At 46.2% G+C, this 26,799-nt stretch overlaps 1 protein-coding gene across 3 annotated transcripts in view; it reads right to left on the minus strand.

Moving 5' to 3' along the window:
• The window catches only part of LOC140730726 (ribosome-binding protein 1-like), a 155,005-nt gene that overhangs the window by 63,356 nt on the left and 64,850 nt on the right, over window positions 1-26,799 (minus strand). For all 3 annotated transcript variants that reach the window (XM_073051547.1, XM_073051544.1, XM_073051545.1), the window contains exons 3-8: window positions 21,506-21,663; window positions 19,388-19,510; window positions 17,963-18,115; window positions 6,204-6,322; window positions 4,069-4,222; window positions 1,894-2,044 (exon numbers count right to left, since the gene is read on the minus strand). In XM_073051547.1, the coding sequence (XP_072907648.1) occupies window positions 1,894-2,044; window positions 4,069-4,222; window positions 6,204-6,322; window positions 17,963-18,115; window positions 19,388-19,510; window positions 21,506-21,663 (858 nt within the window). The remainder of the gene's footprint in view (window positions 1-1,893; window positions 2,045-4,068; window positions 4,223-6,203; window positions 6,323-17,962; window positions 18,116-19,387; window positions 19,511-21,505; window positions 21,664-26,799) is intronic.

Genomic DNA, 26,799 nt, shown 5'->3' on the forward strand with positions numbered 1-26,799 from the left:
TAAATATCTCATTTGTTTTAAACAAGAACTAGGAATTCTCAGTAGTATCCTGGCCAGGCGGTACAGGAGCGTAACAGGTAGCGTAAGCCTATACAGCACCAGTGACTCGGTTCAATTCCCACCACTACCTGTAAGGAGATTTAACATTCTCCCCGTGACCACATGGGTTTACTCCCATATTCTGAGTTAGTAGGTTACCAGGTTAGTTAGTTAGTTACAGGGGCATAATTGGGTGGTGTGGCCTTGTTACTGGGCTGTATCTCTAAATTAAAAACAAAATAAACATAATTTATCCCAAGGAAACACTTCATGGAAACAATTAGTTGGCAACTTTTAAAAGCAGAAACTGCTGAAGGTACTCAGCAAGTCAGAATATAAAAACCCAGCTGATGTTTCAGGTTAGTCATCTTTCATCAGAACTTGGAAATCCAATGCAGAACCACAGAACACCAGAAGTAAGTCAGGCAGCATCTGTGGAGAGTGAATTTAATTTATGCTGTCTCCATTGCTAGTTGATGACTGTTCTGCAGAAATCGGGTAGGCTATTATCAGAAATTGGTGTGGACTCCAAAATGCTTCTTCAGATGTGCCTAGATAGAAGATGTGATGCTGCTCTTTGGCTTCACATTGGAACAGCACAGGGAGATCAGAGTGGTAAAGGGCTGCAGTGGCTGGCAACTGGACAATCCTTACAGACTGATTCAAGGTCTTCGCCTGATCTCTGGGTTCTCCAATGTAAAGAAGCCATATTGTGAACAGCAAATTCAGTACATTAGATTGGAAACGTTTGTGAATGGACGAAGTGTTTGGGTCCCTGGGTGATGGAAAGGGAAAAGGTGTTCTCTCTCTCCTGTTGTTGCATGGAAGAGGTAGTGGGGGGGGGGGCAGTGTCGGAAATGATAAGAGCAAACGATGGAGCCGTCATTGGCTTTTGGAATGCTTAAAGTGGGAAGTGAGCGAGGGAGAAAAATGGGTAGGACTCCATAGAAGGTGGTGAAAATTACAGAGGATGCAACAGTGAAAGCAGAGACTGGAGAGAGGAAGGCGAAGACCAGGGGACCACAATCCTTTCACTGGATGGGAGAAGATATGCTCCAGGTAGATGCTGTGGTGAAAATTACAGGGGATGAAATGCTGAAAGCAGAGATTGGTGAGGACCAGGAACCATAATCCTTCCTATCGTTGGGAGAAGATACGGTCCAATTAGATGCTGTGGTAAAAATTACAGCGGATTAAAAACTGAATGCAGAGACTAGAGGGATGGAAGGTGAGGACTTCATTTCATTGGGAGAAGATATGGTTCAGGTAGATGCCAGAGTGTGTGAGCAATGGTTGTTAACCTATCCCAGAGGTGGAAATATCAAAAGAGAAAAGGACCATGTGAAAATGAGAATAAAGGTGGAAATCAGTAGCAATGGTGTCAAAATCTTTCAGTTGCACATAAGAGCAGCACCGAAAGGGTCACTCATTTCCAGCATTCTCTGATTTTATTTCAGATTTCTAGCTTCTGCAACATTTTATTTTCACCATTGCTGGCCAATATTAATTCCTGGGTCCAATCGTCCTCTGGGCACTACCCTGGACATACAACCTCACTCAGCACAGAGAACATGCATCACTCTCTCCCTTCGACACTCCATCCCACGCTGGGATAAAGGCCCACAGGTCACCAAATCACGGAGATTAGCTGCAGGGACCCTAGTCTTGAAGAAGGCTGGATGGAGAGAGCCCTGGAACCATGGTGACCCCAAGTACATGGGAGGCCTGGGAATGCGGAGCGATAGGTGCTGATTTTCTGGGACAAATGGCGAAAGAATTCTTACTTTGGTTGTGTCAGCCTCTGTGAAGCCATCGTCTTGTACCTCACATTGTTCGCCCACCCGACAGACTCACCGGTATAACTGCTGAGGATGGCGCGCTGCTCCCCCCGGGCCTTCTCTGTCTCCGTGAGCAGTGTGGTGTAGCTGCTCTGGGACTTCCGGAGCTCCTCACTGACGTCGTCCAGCCGCTTCTGCAGTGTGCTCTCGGTTTCCTGCTGGCTCAGCTGCGGTGGACAGTGAGAGTGAGCGTTTCAGTGCATGGGGAGACAGGATGGCCACAGTCGCCAGCAGCAGCCCGCAGCGTTCACCTTTCCCCCAGATCCCACCTTCCCCGTTTTCAACATCTGTGGACTCAGTGGCGTCACATTTCTGGGGAACCCCATCAGTCAGCCAGTGCGTGGCTGCAGTATCCCCAGGGATGTGGTCACATGATGTTAAATCCCTCCGCAATCACCAGTGACACCTTGTCACTGTACAAGCAAAATCCAGATTTCAGGTGGTCCTTTGGCTGCAAGAAGCCCGACAGTTCAATTCATTGTCATTCAACCATACACGTGCATACAGCCAAACGAAACGTCGTTCCGCTGGGGCCAAGGCGCAGAACAATGCGCAGAGTCACGATCCAACATATAAAGTCACAAAATAAAATTAGCTCAAGTCCTTGAGTGACAGGCTGACAAAGGGCGAACTGCATGTTTGTGGCACTATGACAGTAAAACAAACCGTTAGTATTAATATGTGAAACGGCAGCACTGAGAGATGTAAAGTAACCAGTGCAGGTTGAGAGTGGGTCTGTGAGTTGGGGTGGGAGGGGGTAGATTCAGACATGTGTGCTGGGTGTCAGCAGAATGTTGAAAAGTCTAACATCCTAGAGGAAGAAGCTGTTGCCTATCCCGACGGTTCTGGTTCTTGTGCTGTGGTGCTTTCTGCCTGACAGGAGGAGATCAATGAGATTGCGGGAAGGATGGGAGGGGCCTCTGACAAAGCTGGAGGCACTGTGGAAGTAACACTTTTGACATGGCTCCTGAATTTGGGAGGGAGGAGGGGAGGTTTACAACAGTCCTCACTATGCATTGCAGGGTCTTGCGATCTCTTGCATTGCAATTCCCATGCTGCAACTACTCAGGACCCCCTCTCTCCGGTAGAATGCAGTGAGGATGGCGGGGAGGGGCGTGCAGACTCGCTTGCCTCAGTCTCCTCAGAAAGTGGAGGCACTACTGTGCTCCCTTGGCTAAAGTGGTGGTGTTGAGAGACCAGTGGAGATCCTCAGTGGTGTGCACACCAGGGAGTTTTACTCCCAATCATAGCCCAACCTTCCCCAGCTCTGTGTAAGCTTCCCAAGCTCGGGTGGCTCCAGTCCTCAGAAAGAAGAGCACGATCTGCTAAACTCTGTAGTAAACACAGTGCAAATCACAGACCGCCATTACATCTCCCCTTCCCATATGTAAAACCCAGCAATATCCAACCCACCCTGCTCATGGTCTGTCTGTCCCATTCCCATCAGGGACGGGCTATGCAACATGCCAAGACCACCAGACTCAAAAATTGTTATTTCTCCCAAACACTCATGCTGACCAACAGCTCTACCCATTAACCCTCCCCCACCACTACTACTACTTTACATCAACCGCTCCTCTCCTCAGCCCCCTTCATCTCCCCAATACCCTTCATCCCCTCCCCAAGCTCTGCCACTTTACACTTACACTCCACACCTCGTACCCACACTGAGTCAGCCACTGTCCGACTGTGTTTTCACATGTCCTGCTGCTACCTGGAAGAGTTCCTCTTGCCAAGAGTCACTTGGTCACTTTATCTAATTTCCTGTCAGAGGCTCAGATACTCCTGCACCTACAGTCACTTTATGTCCATACATTAGTTTATTTATAGAAGCTAATCTGATGTATATACACCCACATTCAACTGTTACTTGTTCATTGTGTTTGTAGGATTGTTTTTATATCTCTTGTTTTTATGCTGATTGCCAGTGTTTTGCTGCATCAGAAATGGAGTAACAATAATTTCTTTCTCCTTTACACTCGTGTCCTGAGGAATGAGAATAAACAATACTGAATGCTGCCCCGAAGCGAACAGCCCAACCCTCAGACTCTCTGCCCGACTAAGCACCTTGGTAACTCTTGGTAAAGGACAGGGTAGGGGCACAGGGAAAGAGGAGGAGGTGGGAGTCTGTCCCCTGGTGCTCAGTGAAGGAGGGTGGTGTGTGACAGCCGGGTGCTCCGTCCTCACTTACCTGCATCTGGGCCAACTGCTGCTCGTACTTGCTGACCTTGCCCTCCAGTGCCTTCCGCAGCTGCTCGTCCTGGTGTAGGGACTCCGACTTCTCGCCCAGCTCCTTCGTCAGCTTGGCACACTCCTGCCGCAACTTGGCCAGCTCGGCGTTCTGCCTGGGGCAAAGGTGGATCAGGTTCAGGGGCCGAGCAGAAGAACAGGCCCAGGAGAACACACAACCAACATGTACAAAAGGAAGGGAACTGCCAGAGTAACAAAGACAAAATGCTGGGGAAAGCCATCTACGTAGAGGAATAAAGTGCCGACAACTCTGGCCGAGACCCTTCAACGGGACTCTGACTGCCTCAAAGTTTGCTCTTCCTTTGATTTTATTTTACACTAAGCATCAAGCGTTGACAGGGATTAGAGCACAGAACATTACAGCACAGTACAGGCCCTTCAGCCCCATGTTGTGCCAACCTTTTAGCCTATGCCAAGATCAATCTAACCCTTCCCTCCGCTTTCCTATCTTTCCCTCCACTATCCTGGGTAAGAGTTTCTATCCTAGTCCCTTTCTTTAAAAAAGTAATTGCTGCTGTGAAGAATTTTGTTTAGAATTTGGGTTCCAGGATAATTTACGCAGGGGCTGTGCATTTACACTTTTAGAGTCATTTAGCACTGGAACAGACCCTCCGCACTACAGATCCATGCCAGCCAAGATTACCAGGTTCCATTTGCCCTCTAAATCGGGTTCCCAACCTGGACCCCTTGCTTAATGGTATCGGTCCATGGCATGATCAAGGATGGGATCCCTTGATCTAAGCCTTTCTTATCCACATACCTGCCCAAATGTCTGTTAAATACAGTTAAATCTTGCTTGGCACTGTGCAGGTCGAATTCCTTATCCAGCACTGTCCACAGCAAACAATCATTCCCCTGCCAAGTCACACCAACAGAACGTGGTTCTCAGCATCCTCTCTCACTCTGGCCGCACGTCGCACTGCACAGGTAAGATTACACACTATCTGCCAACACGCAGAGACGTCACACACTCACCACGTGTGGGAGAATGGACAGCTCACACAAAACATGCGGCTTAGTCGCCCTCACACATAGGCAAAGGTGGCAGCCCTTGTGACTGAAGCCACAGGCAGAGGTAAGCAGAAAGTCCACCCTAACCAGATCAATAATTGAGAGAAACTATTTGCCTACTCAACATATTGACCCAAGAAAGAAAGAAACAGGAATTGATGTTTTATATTTCTTTACCACAGGAGACCATTCGGTCCATTGAGTCTATGCTGGTTCACTGAGCAATCATGTTCCCCACCAATTTTCCCTGACACCTATACTCCCCAAATTCCCCACGACTGCCCATGGATTCTGCCACTCGCTCACATGATTGGGACAATTAACCCATCGTTTCAGTTTTCCGGTGTCTAATTGTCCATTTCCTGGTGTGCAAAGTGTTCATTTATTGCCCATTATTGACAGATGGTTTCTCTACACTTCACCGGGCAGGGGCAGTACTCTGGGGGATGTGGGACGGACAGCAGCCCCACTCCCCAAACACAAGTAAACCAGGATAGGTACAGCAATCTCTCTTCTCCAAAGAAAAGCCCTCAAACCTGGCAGCACTTAACTTGTCTACATCCTGCCATCAACAATCTGACCCATGCTCCCGTCATCAGTCTGTCCCTCCCCGCGTTTATTGCCCCAGTTTGACCCCATCCCAATTTACTGCTGAGTCCTTTCCTCGCACTGCCTGGTCTACCCCTTCAGTGTGCGCTCACTCCCACCCCAGTTTAACCCCTCCCCCCCCGTTCACCTGACTTACCACCTCAGAGAGTCCCCTCATCCACTTCAATGCACTCTCACTCCCACCTTATTTAGCCATGGTTTACCAACCCTGCCAATCAGTCTACCCTCCCTCCCCACAGTTTAACCCTCAGTTTGCTCTCCTTCCCCCTTAGTCTGCCCCAACTCTCCCCGATTCTTGGTAACGCCTCACACCGGAACCACTCCGGTATATTCCCCTCCGTGACATCAGCTGCCAACCTCCCGATGTTGGACTGTCCAACCCAGTACCGCAGCAGCTACCCCCAGAGAGCAGCAGAGGCTTTGGGGGGGGGGGGGGGGGCAGTACTCTGTCCTTACTTGCTCTCGGTCTGACTGGTGGCCTGATTGAGGGCGTCCCTCAGGATGGAGTTCTCCTGCTGCAGTCGAGCTATCTGTGCAGTGGGCCCGTTGTCCAGCTGCTCCTGAAGCCCCCGGATCTGGAAGGGAAACATCTCATTCAGAGCCAGCAAAACAAAGGTTTCAATATAGAAATGATGCCGCATTCATCCGAGATGGCTTCAGTGGGATTTACTCTTGAGCAAACATTTGGTCTGTGGGGCCCATACAGGTGCACGTTTCTTTGCACAGGCTGTGACAACCACACTGGCTCCCTGATTAACTAACAACGCCTCAGATTTAAAGTGCTCACATTCTTTTGCAAAGCCAGAATCAGGTTTAATATCACTGGTAGAGGTCATGAAATTTGTTGTTTTGCAGCAGCAGTAGAGTGCAATAAACAATTAAAATTCCTATAAATTACAATAAGCATATATATTTTAAAAATTAAATAAGCAGTGCTAACAGAGAGGAAAAAATAGTGAGGTGGAGTTCATGAGTTCAATGCCCATTCAAAAATCAGATGGCAGAGGGAAAGAAGCTGTCCCTGAAACATTGGGTGTGTGTCTTCAGGCTCCTGTACCTCCTCCTTGATGGTAGCAATGAGAAGAGGGTGATGGGGGTCCTTAATGATGGATGCCACCTTTTTGAGGCATCACCTTTTGAAGGTGTCCTGGATGCTGGGGAGGCTGGTGCCCATGGTGGAGCTGGCTGAGTTTACAAATTTCTGCAGCTGTTTCTGTTCCTGTGCTCCTCCATACCAGACGGTGATGCAACCAGTTAGAAAGATGTCTACAGAACACCTGTAGAGACTTGAAAGTGTCTTTGGTGACAAGACCAACTCTCTTCAAACTCTCAATGAAATACTGCTGCTGCTGAGCCTTCTTTGTAATTGCATCAATATGTTGGGCCCTCCCTGTCCTTGTCACGGCGACTTCCTCCAACCTCCCAACTCGCCCTGCATGCCGCATCTCTCCACTTCATGTCTTGGCACAGCCTCCGACTACAGTCGGCTTACCACCGGTGGTTGCCTGGAATGCTGTCTGCCAAAACCTCTCCAACTCCTGGCACCTTCATCCTCCTTCACAATACTGCTTGAAATCTACCTCATTCCCTGTGTGCCTGGTGTCAAAGCAACATTTCAAAGCTCACAAGTCCAAAGTAAATTTATTATCAAAGTATGTATATGTCACCATATACTACACTGAGATTCATTTTCTTGCAGGCATTCATGGTGGATACAACGAAATACAATAGAATCAACAGAAACGACACAAAGTCCTTAAGGCAGGATGCCACATTCTTCTTGGGCACTGGTATGATTGAAGCCTGCTTGGAGTAGGTGGGCACCTCAGACTGTCGAAGTGAGAGGTTAAAGATGTCATATACAGGCTGCCAGTTGATTTGCACAGGCCTCCAGTACACCATCTGGGCCAATTCACCATCCGGAAGGATGCACTCACGTTGGCCTCAGAGACTGAAATAAGAAGGTCGTCGGGGGCTGTGAGAGTTCGTGAAGGTACCTTCGTGTTCTGTCAGTCAAAGCGAACATAAAAGGCATTGAGCTCATGTGGGAGAGAAACCTTGGTGTCACATACGAGACCATAAGCTATAGGAACAGAATTAGACCATTTGGCCCATCGAGCCTGCTCCACCATTTCATTATGGTTGATCCAATTTTCCTCTCAGCCCCAATCTCCACCTAGCATCTCTTCATGCCCTGACCAATCAAGAATCTATCAACCTCTGCCTTAAATATACATAAAGACTTGGTCTCCACAGCTGCCTGTGGCAAAGAATTCCACAGATTTACCACTCTCTGGCTAAAGAAATTCTTCATAATCTCTGTTCTAAAAGAACACCTCTCTATTCTGAGGCTGTGTCCTCTAGTCTTAGATTCTCCCACCAGAGAAACATCCTCTCCACATCCACTCTATCAAGGCCTTTCACCATTCCACAGGTTTCAATGAGGTCACCCTTCATTCTTCTGAATTCTAGTGAATACAGGCCCAGAGCCATCAAACACTCTTCATATGACAAACCGTTCAATCCTGGAATCATTTTCATGAACCTCCTTTGAACCGTCTCCAGTTTCAGCAGACCTTTTCTAAGCTAAGGGGCCCAAACCTGCTCACAATACTCCAAGTGGCTCCTCACCAGTGCTTTATAAAGTTTCAACATTACATCCTTGCTTTTATATCCGAGGCCTCTTGAAATGAATGCTAACGTTGCATTCGCCTTCCGCACCATGGACTCAACCTGCAAACTGATCTTTAGGGAATCCTGCACAAGGACTCCCAAGTCACTCCATTTAGAAAGCAGCCTACACTTTTATTTCTTCTACCAAAATGCATGACCATACACTTCCCAAAACAGTACATCTGCCACTTCTTTGCCATTCTCCTAATCTGTCCAATTCCTTCTGCAGCCTCTCTACTTCCTCAAACTGCCCGGTTTGCATAGTTCCCTGAAGGTGGAATCTCATGTGGATAGGGTGGTGAAGAAAGCTTTTGGTATGCTGGCCTTTATAAATCAGAGCAATGAGTTTAGGAGTTGAGATGTAATGCTAAAATTGTACAAGGCATTGGTAAGGCTGAATTTGGAATATTGTGTACAGTTCTGGTCACCGGATTATGAGAAAGATGTCAACAAAATAGAGAGAGTACAGAGAAGATTTACTAGAATGTTACCTGGGTTTCAGCACCTAAGTTACAGAGAAAGGTTGAACAAGTTAGGTCTTTATTCTTTGGAGCATAGAAGGTTGAGGGGGGACTTGATAGAGGTATTTAAAATTATGAGGGGGATAGATAGAGTTGACGTTAATAGGCTTTTTCCATTGAGAATAGGGAAGATTCAAACAAGACATGAGTTGAGAGTTAGGGGGCAAAAGTTTAGGGGTAATACGAGGGGGAATTTCTTTACTCCGAGAGTGGTAGCTGTGTGGAACGAGCTTCCAGTAGAAGTGGTAGAGGCAAGTTCGATAGTCATTTAAAGTAAAATTGGACAGGAAAGGAATGGAGGGTTATGGCCTGAGTGCAGATCAGTGGGATTAGGTGAGAGTAAGCGTTCGGCACAGACTAGAAGGGCCGAGATGGTCTGTTTCTGTGCTGTAATTGTTACATGGTCCTCTACCCATCTTCATATTGTCTGCAAACTTTGCAACAAAGCCAACAATTCCATCAACCAAATCATTGACATAAAAAGTAAAAAGAATCAGTCCCAAAACAGGCCCCTGTGGAACACCACTAGTCACCTGCAGCTAACTAAGAAAGGCCCCCTTTATTCCCACGATTTGCCTCCTGCCTATCAACCACTGCTTTACCCATGCTAGAATCTTTCCTGTAAACCCATGGGCTTGTAGCTTGTTTTGCAGTCTCATGTGTGGCACCTTATCAAATGCCTTCTGAAAATCCAAACACAACATCAACCGATTCTCCTTTGTCTGTCTACATGTTGCTTGGTTTTGCTTTGTAGGACGTGATAGCATTCAAGCCTTGCCACAGCTGTCAAGCATCCTTTAACTCCCAGCAGCATTTCACTTTAAGGCTGTTCTTCACACAAGACGAAATTATGCTGTGCTGTTCTGATTAAACTTGCAAGAGAGCAATTAACCTGCAATGGAGCAATTTTCTCTGGGTGCCTTGAGGTCTATGAGGGAACTCGACATTTTAGTAGGGATTTCATTCTCCCTTGTGCTTTTCCTTTGGTATAAAACTCTGCAAATGACTGAAGCAATAATGCACTGCATGAAAGTCAGCCTCAGCAGTCTGAGAAACGATGTGTTTTACTGACCATCAGAATACTACCTCTCTATTCCTCTTTGGGAGCGGCACAGTAGTGTAGTGGTTGGTGTAATGCTACTACAACCTCAGCGATCACTGATCAGGATTTAATTCCCGTTGCAGCCTGTAAGGAATTTATACATCCTCCTCGTGACCGCATGGGTTTCCTCTCGGTGTTCCAGTTTTGTCTCACATTCCAAAAACCTACAGGTTAGGTTAGGGAGTTGCGGGCATACTATGTTGGTTGTGATAGACACTTGCGGACTGTCTATCACAACCCTCGCTGATTTGATTTGGAACAAAAGGCAGAATTCACTGCAAGCTTTGATGTAAATGTGACAAATAAAGCTAACCTTTAGAACAGCCAGACCTCACTCACCAGTATCCTTTGAAATCATACTACTCAGAGGGCTAATACTCAGTCTTCAATATTTGTGCTGTGTGAAATGTGCAAAGCTCAATCATGTCCCGTGACGTGTGGAGCTTCGACACGAAGGTCAAGGTCACAGCTTTTTGGCCTCAAGACCATTCCTGGCTGTTGCTAACTTCTGCCATATCTCTGTGGCATCAGGGAGGTTGACTGGTTTATTAATGTCACATGCTCCAGGGGTCAATGAAAAGCTTGACTTGCATACCACACGCACATACGTTACTAGGAATTCAGAACACGAGGAGATTTCATCTACTCCTCCATCAGCCCACGGGAACAGCAGAACGGACAATAGACAGTAGGACCAGGAGTAGGCCATTCGGCCCTTCTAGTCAGCATCGCCATTCACTGTGATCATGGCTGATCATACACAATCAGTACCCCGTTCCTGCCCTCTCCCCATATCCCTTGACCCCGCTATCTATAAGAGCTCTATCTAACTCTCTCTTGAATGCATCCAGAGACTTGGCCTCCACTGCCTTCTGGGGCAGAGCATTCCACATATCCACCACTCTCTGGGTGAAAAAGTTTTTCCGCATCTCAGTTCTAAATGGCCTACCCCTTATTCTTAAACTGTGGCCTCTAGTTCTGGACTTCCCCCATCAGCGGTAACATGCTTCCTGCCTCCAGTGTGTCCAATCCCTTAATAATCTTATATGTTTCAATCAGATCCCCTCTCATCCTTCTAAATTCCAGAGTATACAAGCCTAGTTGCTCAAATCTTTCAACATATGACAGTCCCGCCATTCTGGGAATTAATCTTGTGAACCTACGCTGCACTCCCTCAATAGCAAGAATGTCCTTCCTCAAATTCGGAGACCAAACCTGCACACAATACTCCAGGTGGAGTCTCACCAGGGCCCTGTACAGCTGCAGAAGGACCTCTTTACTCCTATACTCAATTCCTCTTGTTATAAAAGCCAGCATGCCATTAGCTTTCTTCACTGCTTGCTGTACCTTGGACACTTGACCTGCATATTTCCCGGAGGTACTGCTATTCATCAATACAACTCAGGCTCCTCACAGCGCTCCTGCCTGTAGCCCTGCAGGTTTGCTTTGGTCCCCTTGCACAAGGCCAACTACAGGTGGCCCCCGTTTTTCAAACGTTCACTTTGTGACAACTTGCTGTTACGAAAGACTTATATTAGTACCTGTTTTCGTTAATCAAAGAGGATTTTCACTTTTACGAGGAAAAGACACCCGCTTTATACGTGTGTTTACCCTGAGAAAGACTACAATGACAGTGAAGCCTTGTGCAGGCAGTTGTTTGCACATGCGTGTACGTGCCTATGTATGCGTGTACGTGCCTATGTATGCGTGTACGTGCCTATTTTTTTTCTCCAAATCGATTTTGGCTCGCTGCCTTCCTGAGTTTGATAAGTGAAAATACACCGTACCTACAATATTTCTACTTTATATAGGGTGTAAATTTATCAGATCATTCCTGCTTTTACTATATGTTCGTGTTATTTTAGGTTTTATGAGTTGTTTGCTTTGATTTGGTAGGTTATTTTTTGGGGGTCTGGGAACGCTCAAAAATTTTCCCCATATAAATTAATGGTAATTGCTTCTTCGCTTTACGACATTTTGGATTACGAATGGTTTCATAGGAATGCTCTACCTTCGGATTGTGGGGGAAACCTGTACTCCTTTGAAAGCTAAGTACCCAGGTCATACAGCACAGAAGCCAGCTGTTAGGCCCACTGGGTCCATGACAACCTTCAACCATCCATTTACACAACCCATATGTCTCAAGATTCTTGCACTCACCTTTACACTAGGTGTCAGTTAACTTACTAATATGTACATATTCTTGATCTAACAGCATTTTGCTTTCTCTTATGTTATGTACTTGTGGGTATCTTGTACCTGTCACATGACCGTGATGCAATTGAGGCTGTACTGGAGATGAGGTAATGGTCTTGTGATGGGGGAGTGACGCCATTTTCCCACCAGTGAGAGGTCATGTGAGTTTTTTTTTCCAACAGGGTATAAAAGGAGAACCCCTCCCTGTGGCGCAGGGCAGTCGGTGGATGATTTCACTAGCAATTCCACGTTGCTGCGTATTCCAATGTTATGACGCAGGTTTATTTTAAAGTGGAGCTTTATTTTCTGCCTTAAGTCTCAAAGGTGATCGCCGACAGTTTCGCTACAATACTGCCAGTAAAGTCGGTGGAGAGTGAAGATTCGTCGGAGTTCGGACATACTGAAGGATTTGGAAAGTTAATGTTGACGGTGAAACAGATTCGACCTTTGTTTAATCTTTGCATGAGGAAGTAGTAACTTGTGTCTGTGATAATTCCTGCTTTTCCAAAAAAGAGCAATGAGTTGGATACAAAGTTTCGCCAAAGAAAGGTCAGTGCCTTTTTAAGCCGTTTATTTTCTTCGATTGTAAATCCTCCAGGAAAAGCAAACTGCAGCTGGGATCAGCAGTAATGCGACGAAAGAGAATTTTACACCTTTCAAGAAGTCCCTCCTTTTAAATGACTGTGTAAAACTTTGGACCTTCGCATTCTCGCTTTAAGAACTGTTCAAGCTGCTGTACTGCAGCTGACTTCCGGTTAAGTTAGTTGTTTGTTTACTTTCGGGGGTTTTTTAAACCAGTGTTTAATAAATGTTTATTTGTTATAAAAAACCTGTCTCAGTTATATATTCATTGTCGCTGATTTGTGACACTTGATAGCCAGGGCTTTTTCTATTGCTGGTTCTTATTTTTTAAATTGAAGAGGATATACAGTCGGCCCTCCTTATCCGCGAGTTCCGCATCGCAAATTCAACCAACTGTGAATCGAGAAAACCCGGAAGTGCTCTTCCAGCACTTGTTGTTCGAGCATGTACAGACTTTTTTTCTTGTCATTATTCCCTAAACAATGCAGTATAACAACTATTTTACATAGCATTTACATTGTATTAGGTATTATAAGTAATCTAGAGATGATTTAAACTGTACGGGAGGATGTATGTGGGTTATCTTAGATCGGGATTGAAAAAAATCAGAAGTAAGTCGGAACAAGTACATCCGGTATTATTTAGCATCAGTTAGTCAAACATTTGTCTTAGTATATAGTATATATTTTACCTTTCTATGCATATAAAACACTTAGGAACGTATGTTTCAGCACTGGGCTCAGGAATGGAAATTCCCGAGTTCGATCCAGTGACAGACCACTTCCGAGCGCGCTCTCCATCCTTGCCGGATTGATGTGGTGGATCAAAAACTCAAAACCCCAAAACCCAATAATTAAACCACTGCGTTGCTTAGTAATAATTGTAGCTTTCATCAGGGCAGGGCCTTTCTCACTTTATCCTTTAAAATTGTTCCGATCGTTGAGCGACAGAGCCTAACACTTTTCTAATGACCGATAGTGTTTCACCTCTTTCTGATCGCTTTATTATTTGCACTTTATTTTCAATTGTGATCATGATTGTTTTCATGAACAGAAACACTGTGGATTCAGACCTCTGCCGCCATGTCCTAATGTCCACTGCTCTGAGAAGGGTTAAATAAGGTCTGGGGTTCTGCTGGGTCCTAAGGTCCACCGCATTGAGACAGGTTGAATAAGGGACTTCAGCATCCGCGATTTTTGGTATCCGCGAGGGATCCCGGAACCAATCCCCCACGGATAAGGAGAGCCGACTGTATAGATTTTTTGAAATGTTTGCTTGTTCACTGTTAATACCTTTTAATGTAGTTTCCCAGCCTACCATAGCCAAATCTATGTCTCCAGTCTTTGCAGCTTACTTTATTCAAATTTAAGAACCTGGTTTCAGTTCGAACTAAACCAGTTTCAGTTACAATCAGGTTATGATCACTCTTCCCCAAAGAGTCCTTGATCAGCAGATGATGAATTTACCCTTGCTCATCGTAGAGTCACTACAGCACAGAAATAGGCCCTTCTGCTCCCATCCACGTATCTATCCAAATTTCCCTTAAATGCTGAAATTGAACCCGCGTCCACCACTTCCGCTGGCTGCTCGTTCCACACTCTCACCATCCTCTGAGTGAAGATACTCCTCTTAAACATTTCACCCTTGACCTCTAGCTCTAATCTCATCCAACCTCAGTGGAAAAAGCCTGCTCAAATTTACCCTATCTATACACCTCAGAATTTTGTATACCTCTATCAAATCTCCCCTCGCTCAAGATTTAAGATACAACACACACAAAATGCAGCAGGTCAGGCAGCATCTATGGAAGTGAATCAACAGTTAAAGTCTTCAGACCAAGTCCCTTCATCAGGACTGGAAGAAGCCAGAACAAAAAAGTGAGAGGACGGGAAGGAAGTCCAGCTGGAAGAAGCCAGGTGGGTGGGCAAGGTAAAGGGCTGGAGAAGAAGGAATCTGACAGGAGAAGAGAGTGGACCATAGGAGACGGGGATGGACGAGAATCACCAGGGGAAGGTGATAGGCAGATAAGGAGAAGAGACAAGAAGCTAGAGTAGGGAATAGAAGAGGGGAAGTGAATAGAAAAACAAAAGTAGAGAAAAAATTACAAGGAGAAATCAAAATTTGTGCCATCAGGTCAGAGGCTACCAAGAAGGAATATGAGTGCGTTGCTCCTCCACCCTCAGAGTGGCAGAAAAAAATAGAGGTCATGGACCGATATGTCCAAACAGGAATGAGGATAGAAATTAAAATGGTGGGCCACTGGGAAATTCCACTTTTGGTGGCTGGAGCAGAGATGCTCGACAAAGCAGTCCCCCCCCAATTTATGTCGTGTCTCACCAGTGTAGACGAGGCTGCATCAGGAGCACCGGATTCAATAAGACGACCTAAAAATATTCGCAGGTGAAGTGTTGACTCACCTGGAAGGACTGTTTGGGGCCCTGAATGGAGGTGAGGGAGGAGGCAAATGGGCAAGTGTAGTATTCACCTTGCTTGCAAGAATATGTGCCGGGGGGAGATTAGTGGGAAGGGACAAAGGAATCAAGGGGAGGGCAATCAATCCCCGTGGAAAGTGAAAAGTAGTGGGGTGGAAAGATGTGTTTAGTGGTAGGATCCCTTTGGAGATGGCAGAAGTTGCAGAGGATGATGTGTTGGATGCGGAGGCTCACATGAGTGGTAGGTGATGACAAGAGGAACTCTACCCCTGTTGAGGCAGCGGGAAGATAGGGTGAGCGCAGATGTCTTGGAAATCGAGGAGATGCGGGTGAGGGCAGCATCAATGGTGAAGAAAGGAAATCCTGGTGAAAGAGGAGACCTCTGGTGCCCTGGTACGGAAAGCCTCATCCTGAGAACAGATGTGGCAGAGACAAAGGAACCTAGAAAAGGGAATAGCATTTTTACAGCAAACAAAGTCGGAAGCGCTACAGTCAGGATAGCCATGGGAATCGGCAGATTTATAAAAGACTTTGGTAGACTTGTTCCCCCCTCGTTTCTCAACATACTGACCCAGAAAACCAGAGAACGCCATAACGGAACCAACACTCTCAGCACAAACACAGCATTGTCTGAGGAAACTGAACAACACTGATTGATGAACCTTATTTGATGCTACCGACTGCTTTAAAGTGGCAGCAAAGTAACTTCCAGCCTGCCACAGAAACGCAAGTCGCTGATAATAAGTGCTCCTTACACCTTATTGGTCAGCTAAGAAAAGCCATGCTCTTTGGCAGGATGTCCTCGTGGGGGCTTGTCTTGCAGTCATGTCTTACCCTTTGGAACAGAAAGTCCAGCCACAAGTTTGTCTCGTCCCACCAGAGTTCTCCCTCAAGGTCGACTGAGCACACAGTGGCAGTGGAAATCATGAAGGAGGCTTTGCTGGCTCCAGTTGTGGCCCAGCTGTAAGGGATCATGAGGGAGGCAAGAACCCATGGTGTGGGAAGTGGGATGGGGAGGGGAAAAGTAAAGGGATAAGGGCAATAATAGAGGAAGGAGAGAGGTACAACAAAATAATCAGACTATTAGTATTTAGACGGGATGGGGTGGAGATGAACTTAAACATCTAGTATTTTTTTCCTGCAATCTCCAAGATTTATTGCTCCACGTCACACACTGTCCCACACCAAGAGAGTGACCAGACAGAAGATGGGACCTCTCTGAACTCTTCCCAGCTGCTCTCCAGGAATGTGACCAACCAGCTAATATGGTTGGGAGGCAGGGTGGTGTCACTGTCAGATTTACCCTGCCTTTTACCCTGACCAGGGGGTGGGGAGAGTTAAGGCAAAACCCAGGATTGAAACACATTAGTTAACCAAGGTTAGAGAAAGAAATGGAAATTAGATGGGGGATAAGGTGGATCCAGCAGGGCTAGAGGGTTGAACAGCCTTGTTCCTCATTCCCCTTGATCTCTCTCAAAGCAAATCTCCTCACCAGTGACGTGCATCACTCCCAGTGGAAGACAGTGGAGTGGAACTGTCCACATTACTGTCCGGAAGGACAGCCAACCAGACAGCAATAGCTCTTCAAAACCTAGGAACATGCAGAGTGTGACACCAATCACGGAGTTTGAATAATCAAAGCCTTGGAGGCATGAATAGCACTCTGCCCCATGGCTAAAAGGCAGCGACCGACACCTGGGCTCCATCGTATCAGGTTACTCCAGTGAAACAAATGTGAGCACACAACTACGGCCCTCTGCATTTAAACTCTGACCACCCAGTCACACCTGTAAACGGAAGTGGGCGACACTTGCAGTGTGAGCACGTCCTGAGCATGAATGCTTCCCTTATAATTCATTCTATCCCCTGCGTAGTTGTGGCTCCCTTTGAGCTCTACTGCTGGTGCGAAGGGAGGATGGGTGATTCTGTACTGCCTCCGATGGGAGGCTAACAATTCTGAACGATCGCCTGACCATGGCAGAACTGGGAAAGCTCCACACCATGCTCACCCATATGGATTAGAAGTTTTTGTCCTCTTTATATGCGCAGGCCCGTGGCGTCACGATGAGCTAAAAGGCCAAACAACCCGGCTGGAAACGCAAAATAAACTGGCCACCAGGCGCCATTTGTGGTTCCCTAGCTCGCTGGTTGGCTCCAGTGGACGCTGATGTCAGAAAGCATCTCCTCCCACCACTCAAGCAGTGGCTGTGATATAACACAAGGCAATAAGACTAAAAGATATAGGAGTAAAATTAGGCCATTCAGCCCATCGAGTCTACTCCGCCATTCTATCATGGCTTATTTACTACCTCTCTCAACCCCATTCTCCTGCCCCTCTCCCCATGACCTTTGCCGCCCTGACTAATCAAGAATCCATCAACCTCCTCTTTAAATATACCCAATGACTTGGCCTCCACAGCCATCGGTGGCAATGAATTCCACAGATTTACCACCCTCTGACTTAAGTAATTTCTCCTCATCTCTGTCCTAAAGGGACGCCCTTGTATTGAGGCTGTGACCGCTGGTCCTAAATTCCCTCGCTTTAGGAAAGATGCTCTCCACGTCCACTATGTCTAGGCCACCTCGTTCTTCTAAATGCTAGGCCCTATCCTGACTGTAGCTGGAGTGTGCAGACAGGGTGGTGGTAGGGTGGTGGTGGTGTGGTGGGGGGGGGGGGGGTGTGCGGGGAGCTGGGATGAGGGGTAGTACCTTGGCCTGCAGCTTCTGGGTCTCAGCCACGTGGTCCTGATAGCTAGCCTGCATGCGGGTCTGCACGGCGTTCAGCTCCTCCTCCCTCATCGTCAGCTGCTCCTTAAGCTTGTTCTCGTTGGCACACGCTTTGGCCTTCTCAGCTGCAAGCTCCTGATGGGAACGCAAGGGCACAGACATTAATGGAAGGCAGACACTGCCAATCCGTTGCCTGGAGCTCTCCTCTCTCTCACACACACACACACATACACAAACTCTCTCTCATCCAGAACGTGAAAGGAAGATTTTAAATTGTACTCTGGGGGCATCTGTGTTGAGTGTAACGAATTAATTTTAAAAATGCTTCCCTTAGTAGAGCAAGTAGTTTTCCATAAAGAGATGGGAGAGAAAAAGAGCGAGGAGGTGCAGAGGGGGAGAGGAGTGAAGGCAAAAGGAAAACACATCTGCACTCAGAGGCCACTTTATTAGGTACACCTGCTCATCAATGCAAATATCTAATCAGACAGTGTGGCAGCAACTCAGTGCAGACAGTCGGGAGGTTCAATTGTTGTTCAGAGCAAACATCAGAACGGGGAAGGAATGTGACCCAAGTGACTTTGACCAAGGAATGATTGTTGGTGTTAGATGGGGTGGTTTGAGTATCTCAGAAACTGCTGCTCTCCTGGGATGTTAGCGCACAACAGTCTCTAGAGTTGATAGAGAGTGGCGTGAAAAGCAAAAAACATCCAGTGAGCAACAGTCTGTGGGTGAAAACTCCTTGTTAATAATGACAGCTGTCAGAGGAGAATGGCCAGACAGGTTCAAGCTGTCAGGAAGGCGACAGTAACTCAAATAACCACACGTTACAACAGGGGTGTGCAGCAATGCACAGCAAGTCAAAACTTGAAGTGAATGGGCTACAGCAACAGGAGACAGCAAACATGCACTCAGTAGCCACTTTATTAGGTTTAGGAAGTATCTAATAAAGAGGCCACTGACTGCAACCTGTGAGGAGACGATACATGTTTCCTTACAGATTATATCCAGGTCTGTGCCCTGTGACTATGTGGGTTTCATCTGGGTGCTCCGGTTTCCTCCCACATTCCAAACACATACAAAATTAGTCGGTTGATTGGTCACCCAGACGTAGTTGGGCAGTGCAGCCTCATTGGGCCGGAAGGACCAGTTACCGAGCTGTTTTCCTGAATTAAATTCAAACGAGAGCACATGCAAGAGAGCAAGGAAGAGAAAAAAAAATGGGAAGCTGCAGAATTTAAACATCCATTAGGAGAAATGCTACCAAAGTAGGTGTTTTTTAAAAAAAACTAAATCAGACCTTAAGTTAGTGCAATTGACAATAAACATTCCCAAGTGGCAGAGGGCACTGGGGGCTTGCCTGGACTCAGCACGCTGGTGACGGGTCCTTGGGGAGACCCGCAGGCTTACCTTGCTGACCTCCCGGAGTTTGCTTTTGACTGCACTGGAGTCCTCCTGTTCGGCCACCAGCTGTTTCTCCTTCTCTTCCAGCTGCCGCCTCAGGGCCGTCACCGGATCCCCTTTCTGAGTGGCCTGGGAGCCGCGAAACAAGAGTTAGGTCAAGCACACATCGCAGAGACTGCACAGTTATGACATACTATATTCACTCGCGTGTCAGGGACTTCAGCAGTGCCACTGGTACTGAGATAGTCTGACCGCAGGTGTACTTATTAACAGGGTAACCAGTTGTCAAGATACTCCAATGTTCCGTACAGGAGCGCCGAAGGATATGGAAAAATGGGGAAAGCAGTAGGCCTTTTGGACCTCAAGCCCACTCTGTCTTTCCATAAGATCATGGCCGTTTCATTCCTGGCCTCAACACCACTTTCCCCTCTATCCCCATACTCCTGATACCTTTGCAGTTTTTGCCTTGACTACCTTCAATCAATCCACCTCTACAGTTTGAGGAAGATAACCCAAAAAACATTCACAAGCTCAAAGGTAATTTCTCATTGTCGGCTGAAGTGGGCCCCCCTTATTCCGAAACTATGCCCCCTAATTCTAGGTATGACAATGGTCCTTGTTATTTCAATCCTGCCTTGATTGTAGCCCCTCATTTTCAAGTCAGCTGATCATGACCATAATACACTGGAGCAGAATTAGGCCATTCAGCCCATCGAGTTTACTCTGTCATTCCATCATGACTGATCCATTATCCCTCTCAACCCTATTCTTCTGCCTTCTCTCCATAACCATTGACACCCTTACTAATCAAGAATCCAACCAATTTCTGCTTTAAATATACCCAATAACTTGGCCTCCACATTTGTTTGTGCCAATTAATTCCACAGATTCACCATTTTCCTCATTCTGTTCATTTGTGTTCTAAAGGAAAGTCTTTGTATTCTGAGGTTGTGCCCTCTGGTCCTAGACCTCCCCACTGTAGGAAATATCCTCTCCACATCTACTCTATCTAGGTCTTTCAATATTCAACGGGTGTCAATGAGATACTCTCTCATTCTTCTAAACGCCAGCAAGTACAGGCCCAGAGCCAAATGCTCCTCATACATTAGTCCTTTATTCCCGGGATCCTTCTCCAATGAAAGCACATCCTTTCTTAGACATGGGGCCCAAAGCTGCTCATAATACCCCAAGTGTGGTTTGACCAATGCCTCATCCGCTAGGAGAGTTCATGAGTTCAAACCCCACTTCATAAACCTGAACATACAGCCCAGGACTTTCTGAAAGAGAGTTAGAGTTACTGTCTTTCTTATGAAATGGTAAGCCCAACCCCGAACTCCCTTTCAGATGGAAACAATTTCATGGCACTATTTTGATGAGCTCCTGATGGTGTTCAAGGACAATAATTAATCCCCAACCCACACGACCTGGTCATTGGACACAATATTAACCGGGGAGCTTGAAGAGCGAAGACAATGCAGAGGACACTTCAAAACTTCACTAGATGAGAAACCCTCTGCAAAGACACGCCGTAGCAGGAAATACACAAGTCACTTGTTTAATCAGAAAATGCTGGAGGAACTCAGCACGCCGGGCCACATCTATGGAAAAGAGTACAGTCGACGTTTCAGGTCAAGACCCCTCAGCAGGACAAAATGTCGACTGTACTCTTTTTCCAAGGATGCTGCCTGGGCTGCTGAGTTCCTCCAGCATTTTGTGTGTGTCACTTAGATTTCCAGCATCTGCAGATTTGCTTTTAATCAGAATGTGTCTCATATTCTGCACTGATTTCTATCACATGGAAACATTGGAACGATTCACTTGCCCTTGAAGTGGGCACCTGATGGGGAAAGAAATGGTACCCCTCCTCCCTCAAGGTCAGCCCCCAAAAAATCTCCGAGAGGTGGAAGCAGGAATGGTCTGCATCCACCCCAAGAACAACAATCCCAGCCCGCCAAAGCTTCCCCACACTGGGCTTGTTATTCCGTACAGATCAGTAACCGCAGAGGGTCGAGCAGCTCAGCAGCCTTCATTTTGTGACTCCACCCCCGCCGCACCCCAACAGCACAATGACGACGGGGTCAAATCCAAATTCAGCGCAATGCTTGGCACCAACAGCCTACCTACCGTGTGCCAGGTGTCCTGCACAATGCCAGCCTTATCCATCAGGATCTCGATGAGCCGATGGGCCTCACCCTCGCTGAAATCCATGCTGCCCACCGTGGAAAGCAGGGACTTGAAGGGAATGTAGAGAGGGCCATCCAAGGAGTCAGCGGGAACTATTACTGGGGAAACAGACCAATCCATAGTCAGAACACAGGGGCAGTGGCAGCGTGCTGTGCACAAAACAGGTATCTCAGATTTAACTCTGGTGACAGGGGACCGTGCGCAGATCGGAAATCAGTAACAAACCCATGTGTCAGAGTCACCTGCCATCCCTGACCTTACCTAACTCAGGGTGATCCCAGATCCTGTGAGCACCTGGCCCAGGGCTCCACGGTTAGCGGTAGGGAGCAAATGGGGAACAGCTGACCTCCGCTATGAAGGACGATTACTGACATAAGAGGGGTGGGCTAGAGAAGGGGAGGGCTGGGGGGGGGGGGGATGAGCTCAAGAAGTGGTGGGCGAAAAGGGGGAGGAAGCGATACATTTCCAAAGTTCAAAGTTCATCTAACTGAAGGACACAGATGTGAACAAATCAGTGTGGTTCTGGACAATTTGACTCTGCTGTGGAAGCCAGTACATATATTCAGTATCAGGTGGTTTTTCATTGCATACACCTTGGCAGCGTAGCATGCCTCCGGCAAAGCAAGTCAAAATTTCCTGCTGAAGTCCTTTCGACGGAAAACTAGTTTGTAATTGTATAGTGAAAAAAAATTCGCATCTTGCATACAGGCCTTTTGGCACCATTACCTTGTTATGTCTTTCCTGATGTGGTTTGTTAATCTCTAATTACTGGATCTACCGACTTGCAAGTTCAGAGCTGCAGCTTATCATGTTGTTAAGCTATCAGGATGGCCATTTTACAGTATACCATTATAATATATTGTACATTTCACTTCAGTTAATTAGGAGCAATTTGTTGGAAGGCGAGTGAGTTTTGATCAGTGTTTGAATCTGCCTCTCATAAGAATGCTGAAGTACTGTCTTTTTACACCGGCTCATTGCATACGGTAACACGCTGGCGAATAATAAAAACAACTTCAACTACAGACATGCCGGGACTGGTGGAGTTGTCTGTCTGTCTAGCTAGAGAAACGGGGAAAACTCTCGAGTGAGGGCAGAATGCATCTATTGCTACTACCCTCTGCTTTCTCGCACCAAGCCAATGTTGAATCCCACTGACTACTTCATCCCGAGTGCAGTGAAGCCAGGCAGCAAAGCACAAGGTCACGATTAAGTGGATTGCAAAATCAAGAGTCTATCTTATTGTACCAGGGACCCTTATAGCCAGACAGAAGCTCTCTTTGAGCCTGGGGGGCCATGCACACCATTAAGCAAGGGGTCTATGGACCTCAGGTTGGGAACCCCTGCTTCAGGTTTTTGTATCTTCTGCCAGATGGAAGCAGGGTGAAGAGAGAATGTCTGGGATGGGATCTTCCATTATGGTGGTTGTGATGAGTATTGACAGAGCCCGTGAAGGAGAGGCTGGTTTTCATGATGTTCTGGGCTGTGCCCACAACTCTCTGGGCTTCTTGTGGTCACGGGCAGAGCAGCTGCCCCACCGAGTCACAATACATTCCTCTTTTACACAATTTATATATTTTCACTGCAACTTTAAGTAATCCTTCTTATACCACTCACCACCACAAAGCAACTTGACACAAATTAGTATTAACAAACTTGATTCTGTGCCTGTGAGTAGTTCACTGTCCACAAGTGGGAAACTTGACCACCCAGCAAAAGTTATCTGCAGCCCTGCGGCAACTGGTGAATTCATCCTGCCGGCATCTGAAATGCTTGTTCAAATGTATCAGCCAAACACCAGTAGGGTATTTGTAAGGAGTGGAGGACCGGCACTGTAGAGAATATCTGGGTATGTACTGCACCAGTTAACATTTACGTTTCCAAAAGATAAAACTCAACTAATGCCAGTGAAGACGAAGGTCTGTCTCCACCAAACTGAGAATCTTTTTTTAAAGGAATTTACTGAGCTTGTTCAGCCAAATGCTCAGAGCTTACAAAAAGCTGCGTTTCACCAGACGCGGGAAGTATACAGTTTCCCTGCCAGAGTAACACACACAAAATGCTGCAGGAACTTCAGCAGGTCCAGCAGCATCTACTGACGTCTTGGGCCGAGACCCTTCATCAGGACTCTTGAACCAAAATGGCCAAGAGGGTTGAGAGGGAGCTGGTCCAAAATGTTCACTGTTTATTCCTCTCCATGGATGCCGCCTGACCTGCTGAAGTTCCTCCAGCATTTTGTGTGTGTTATGTTGGAAATCCAGAATCTGTTGAATCCCTCTTGTTTCTATCTCTGCCAGGCTGGGATAAAGAGAGAGTTCGAAAGTCTTAGAGTTCTCCACCACGGAAATAGGCCTTTCAGCCCAACTAGTCCACACCAACCAAAATGCCCATTCAGTCTGGACCTTTTCTATCTGCAGACTGTACCGTGCAAAGGTCTTAAGCATAGGTAGATACGGTTAGGGTGCTGTAGTAATTTAATGCACTGTTGCAACAAGAAAAAACAAATTGCATGACATACGTGAGAGATGATAAACCTGATTTTGATATGGATCTCTATTGTGGGCTGAGAGTGGGAAGGGGGCAGGGAGAGGGTAATCATGCTTGGGAAAAGGGGAAGGAAGGGAAGAGAGGAGGGAGCGGGAAGCACCAGAGAGAGGTTTTGTAGTCATCAATAAACCAATTGTTTAGAATCAAATGACCTTGCCTGGAGTGCCAGGGCTGAATGCGTCTGCACCTGTGCCAGCTCCCTGCCACTGGCACTCCTTCTCTGCCACCTGTGCCACACCCTTCCCATGGTGCTCCACCCTCACCACTCCTAACATCCTTTACTATGCCAGATTTACAAACTCACTCTCTGCTCCATGTTGACAAATACAGTACTGTACAAAAAGACCTATATACGGATAGTGTGCCTAAGTGCCTCCAAGTTTTATACAGTACTGTACCTTTCCAGATATCTTTTAAATGTCGCTACTATACCTGACTTGTCCATTTCCTCAGGCAGCTTATCCCACATACACACTATAATTTGAAAATCTTTCTCTTTCATTGTACACCTATGCCCTCTATTATCACCATACACCTATACTCTCTAGTTCTTGATTCCCCACCATGGGTGCAGTCACCCTATCTGTCTACGCCCCTTCCTACACTCCAAGGCGTAATGAACTGGCCTGTTCAATCTTTCTCCTTTTTCGGTATTGGTTTAGGGTTAATGCTAGGCAAGGGAGAACCCTACCGTGGGACAAGTGGCACTTGCAGTGCCTGACACGGCAATCAAGATTCAATCTTGGGTAGATGGTTTGTACCAGGCTACAGTCACACAAAGCCTTCCAACCACCTAAAATCACCCTGCCTACCAGGAGCCTATAGCCTGTGAAATATCTGACACCAAGCCAACTATAGAGAGATTAGGACCCGTGTCCAAGTGCTCGTTGAAGGAAGTTATAAAGGAATAACTTCAGTAATTCACTGGTCTAGTTCACTAAAAACAAAATGTGGCAAGACATGAAACCAATCTGGCAATCAATCATCTGCTGGAGGCTATGCAGCGACCAGAGACAAAATGCTATGTCTTTGCCATTGAGATGCCCTTTACATTAAGGTGCTCTAATATAGAGTACAGTAATAGAGTACTACAGTACAGAAACAGGACCTTCAGCCCATCTAGCCAATGCCTAACTATTATTCTGCCTCATCCCATCCACCAGCACCTGAACAATAGCCCTCACCCCCATACCCTTCCCTCACACAAACTCCTCTTAAATACTGAAATCAAACCTGCATTTACCAGTTCCACTGGCAGCTCGATCCATACTCTCATCATGCTCTGAGTGAAGTTTTCCTTCACGTTCCCCTTAAACATTTTATCTATCCTCCTTAACCTATGACCTCTAGTTCTAGTCTTATCCAGCCTCAGAGGGGGGGAAAAATCTGCTTGTATTTACCATATACCCCTCAAAATTTTATATACTTCTATCAAAATCTCCCCTCATTCTCCTCCGCTCCAGGGAATAAAGTCCTAGCTATTCGACCTTTCCCTGTCACGCAAGTCCTTGAGTCCCATCAATGTCCTTGTAAATTTTGTCTGCACTCTTTCGATCATATTGATAGCTTTCCTGTAGGTAGTTGACTAGAACAGCACACAATTCTCCAACTTAGACCTCACCAGCGTCTTATAAAACTTCAACATAATATCCTGAGGGGTTGCAATAAGGTGAATGGAGAGAGAATGTTTCTACTTGCAGGAGATCGAAGATTAGGGACCACATGTTTTAAAACAGGCGGTCAGTCAACCCTTGTAGGGCACAGTTCAATCAATTTATTTTTCTATCAAAGAGCTGCATGTCTTTGGACATGAATAAATATACACCACTAAACTTAAAATAAAGCACAACCCAGAAAAATGAAGAATTTGTCCCTATTGAAGAAAAGGCTAAGCAATGGAAGAGCATGCCCTCCATGGAAGACATCCTCACGATCTGAGCAGAGTAGTGTCGAACGCCTGGCTCAGAGTTGGAGACCTCTTCCCAGAAACAGAACGGCTCCTTGTGGCAATACAGGACCAGGTGGGTAACACAAAATATTATCAAAAATACATAATAAAAAACCATAAATGCAGAAAATGCCAAGAGAAACCAGAAGCACTCCAAAACATTATAGGATCCTGCAGCAGTTTAACTCAATCTGATTACTTACACAGGCAAATGTCATTCAACAAAATTCTGCTTTAAAATAAACTGATGAAAAACACCAAACCTTACTTTAAATACAAGCCTGATCCAGTTTTAGAGTCCCACAAATATTAATGACCAATCCACTATTACAGGCAGGGCAATCCATAATAACTGTCTGGATGTAATATTACAGAATAAACAAGCAAGGACATCTTACTTAGTAGATATATTCATTCCAAACACAAATAACATACAAAAACCAGTAAGTGGAAAAACATCAGAAATATGCTGAATTAAAAGAGGAAATTGAAAGATTATGGAATGTGAACAGGGTATACATTGTCTCAATAGTAATACCTACAACTGGTATCATCCCAAAGTCACTACACAATAACATTAATTAAGCCTACACTCAATTACTTAAGTAAATCTTTGGAAAGCCGCAATACTAAACACTGCAAGAATAGTCCGAAAGTTCCTAGCAATTGAGAAGTGTGTGCTTGGCTATGCCCTTACCAGCTCGAGCTGAGAATCAAAAATATAATTAACAATAATAAC

Source organism: Hemitrygon akajei, chromosome 7 (genome assembly GCF_048418815.1).
Source record: "Hemitrygon akajei chromosome 7, sHemAka1.3, whole genome shotgun sequence".
Classification (NCBI taxonomy): domain Eukaryota; kingdom Metazoa; phylum Chordata; class Chondrichthyes; order Myliobatiformes; family Dasyatidae; genus Hemitrygon; species Hemitrygon akajei.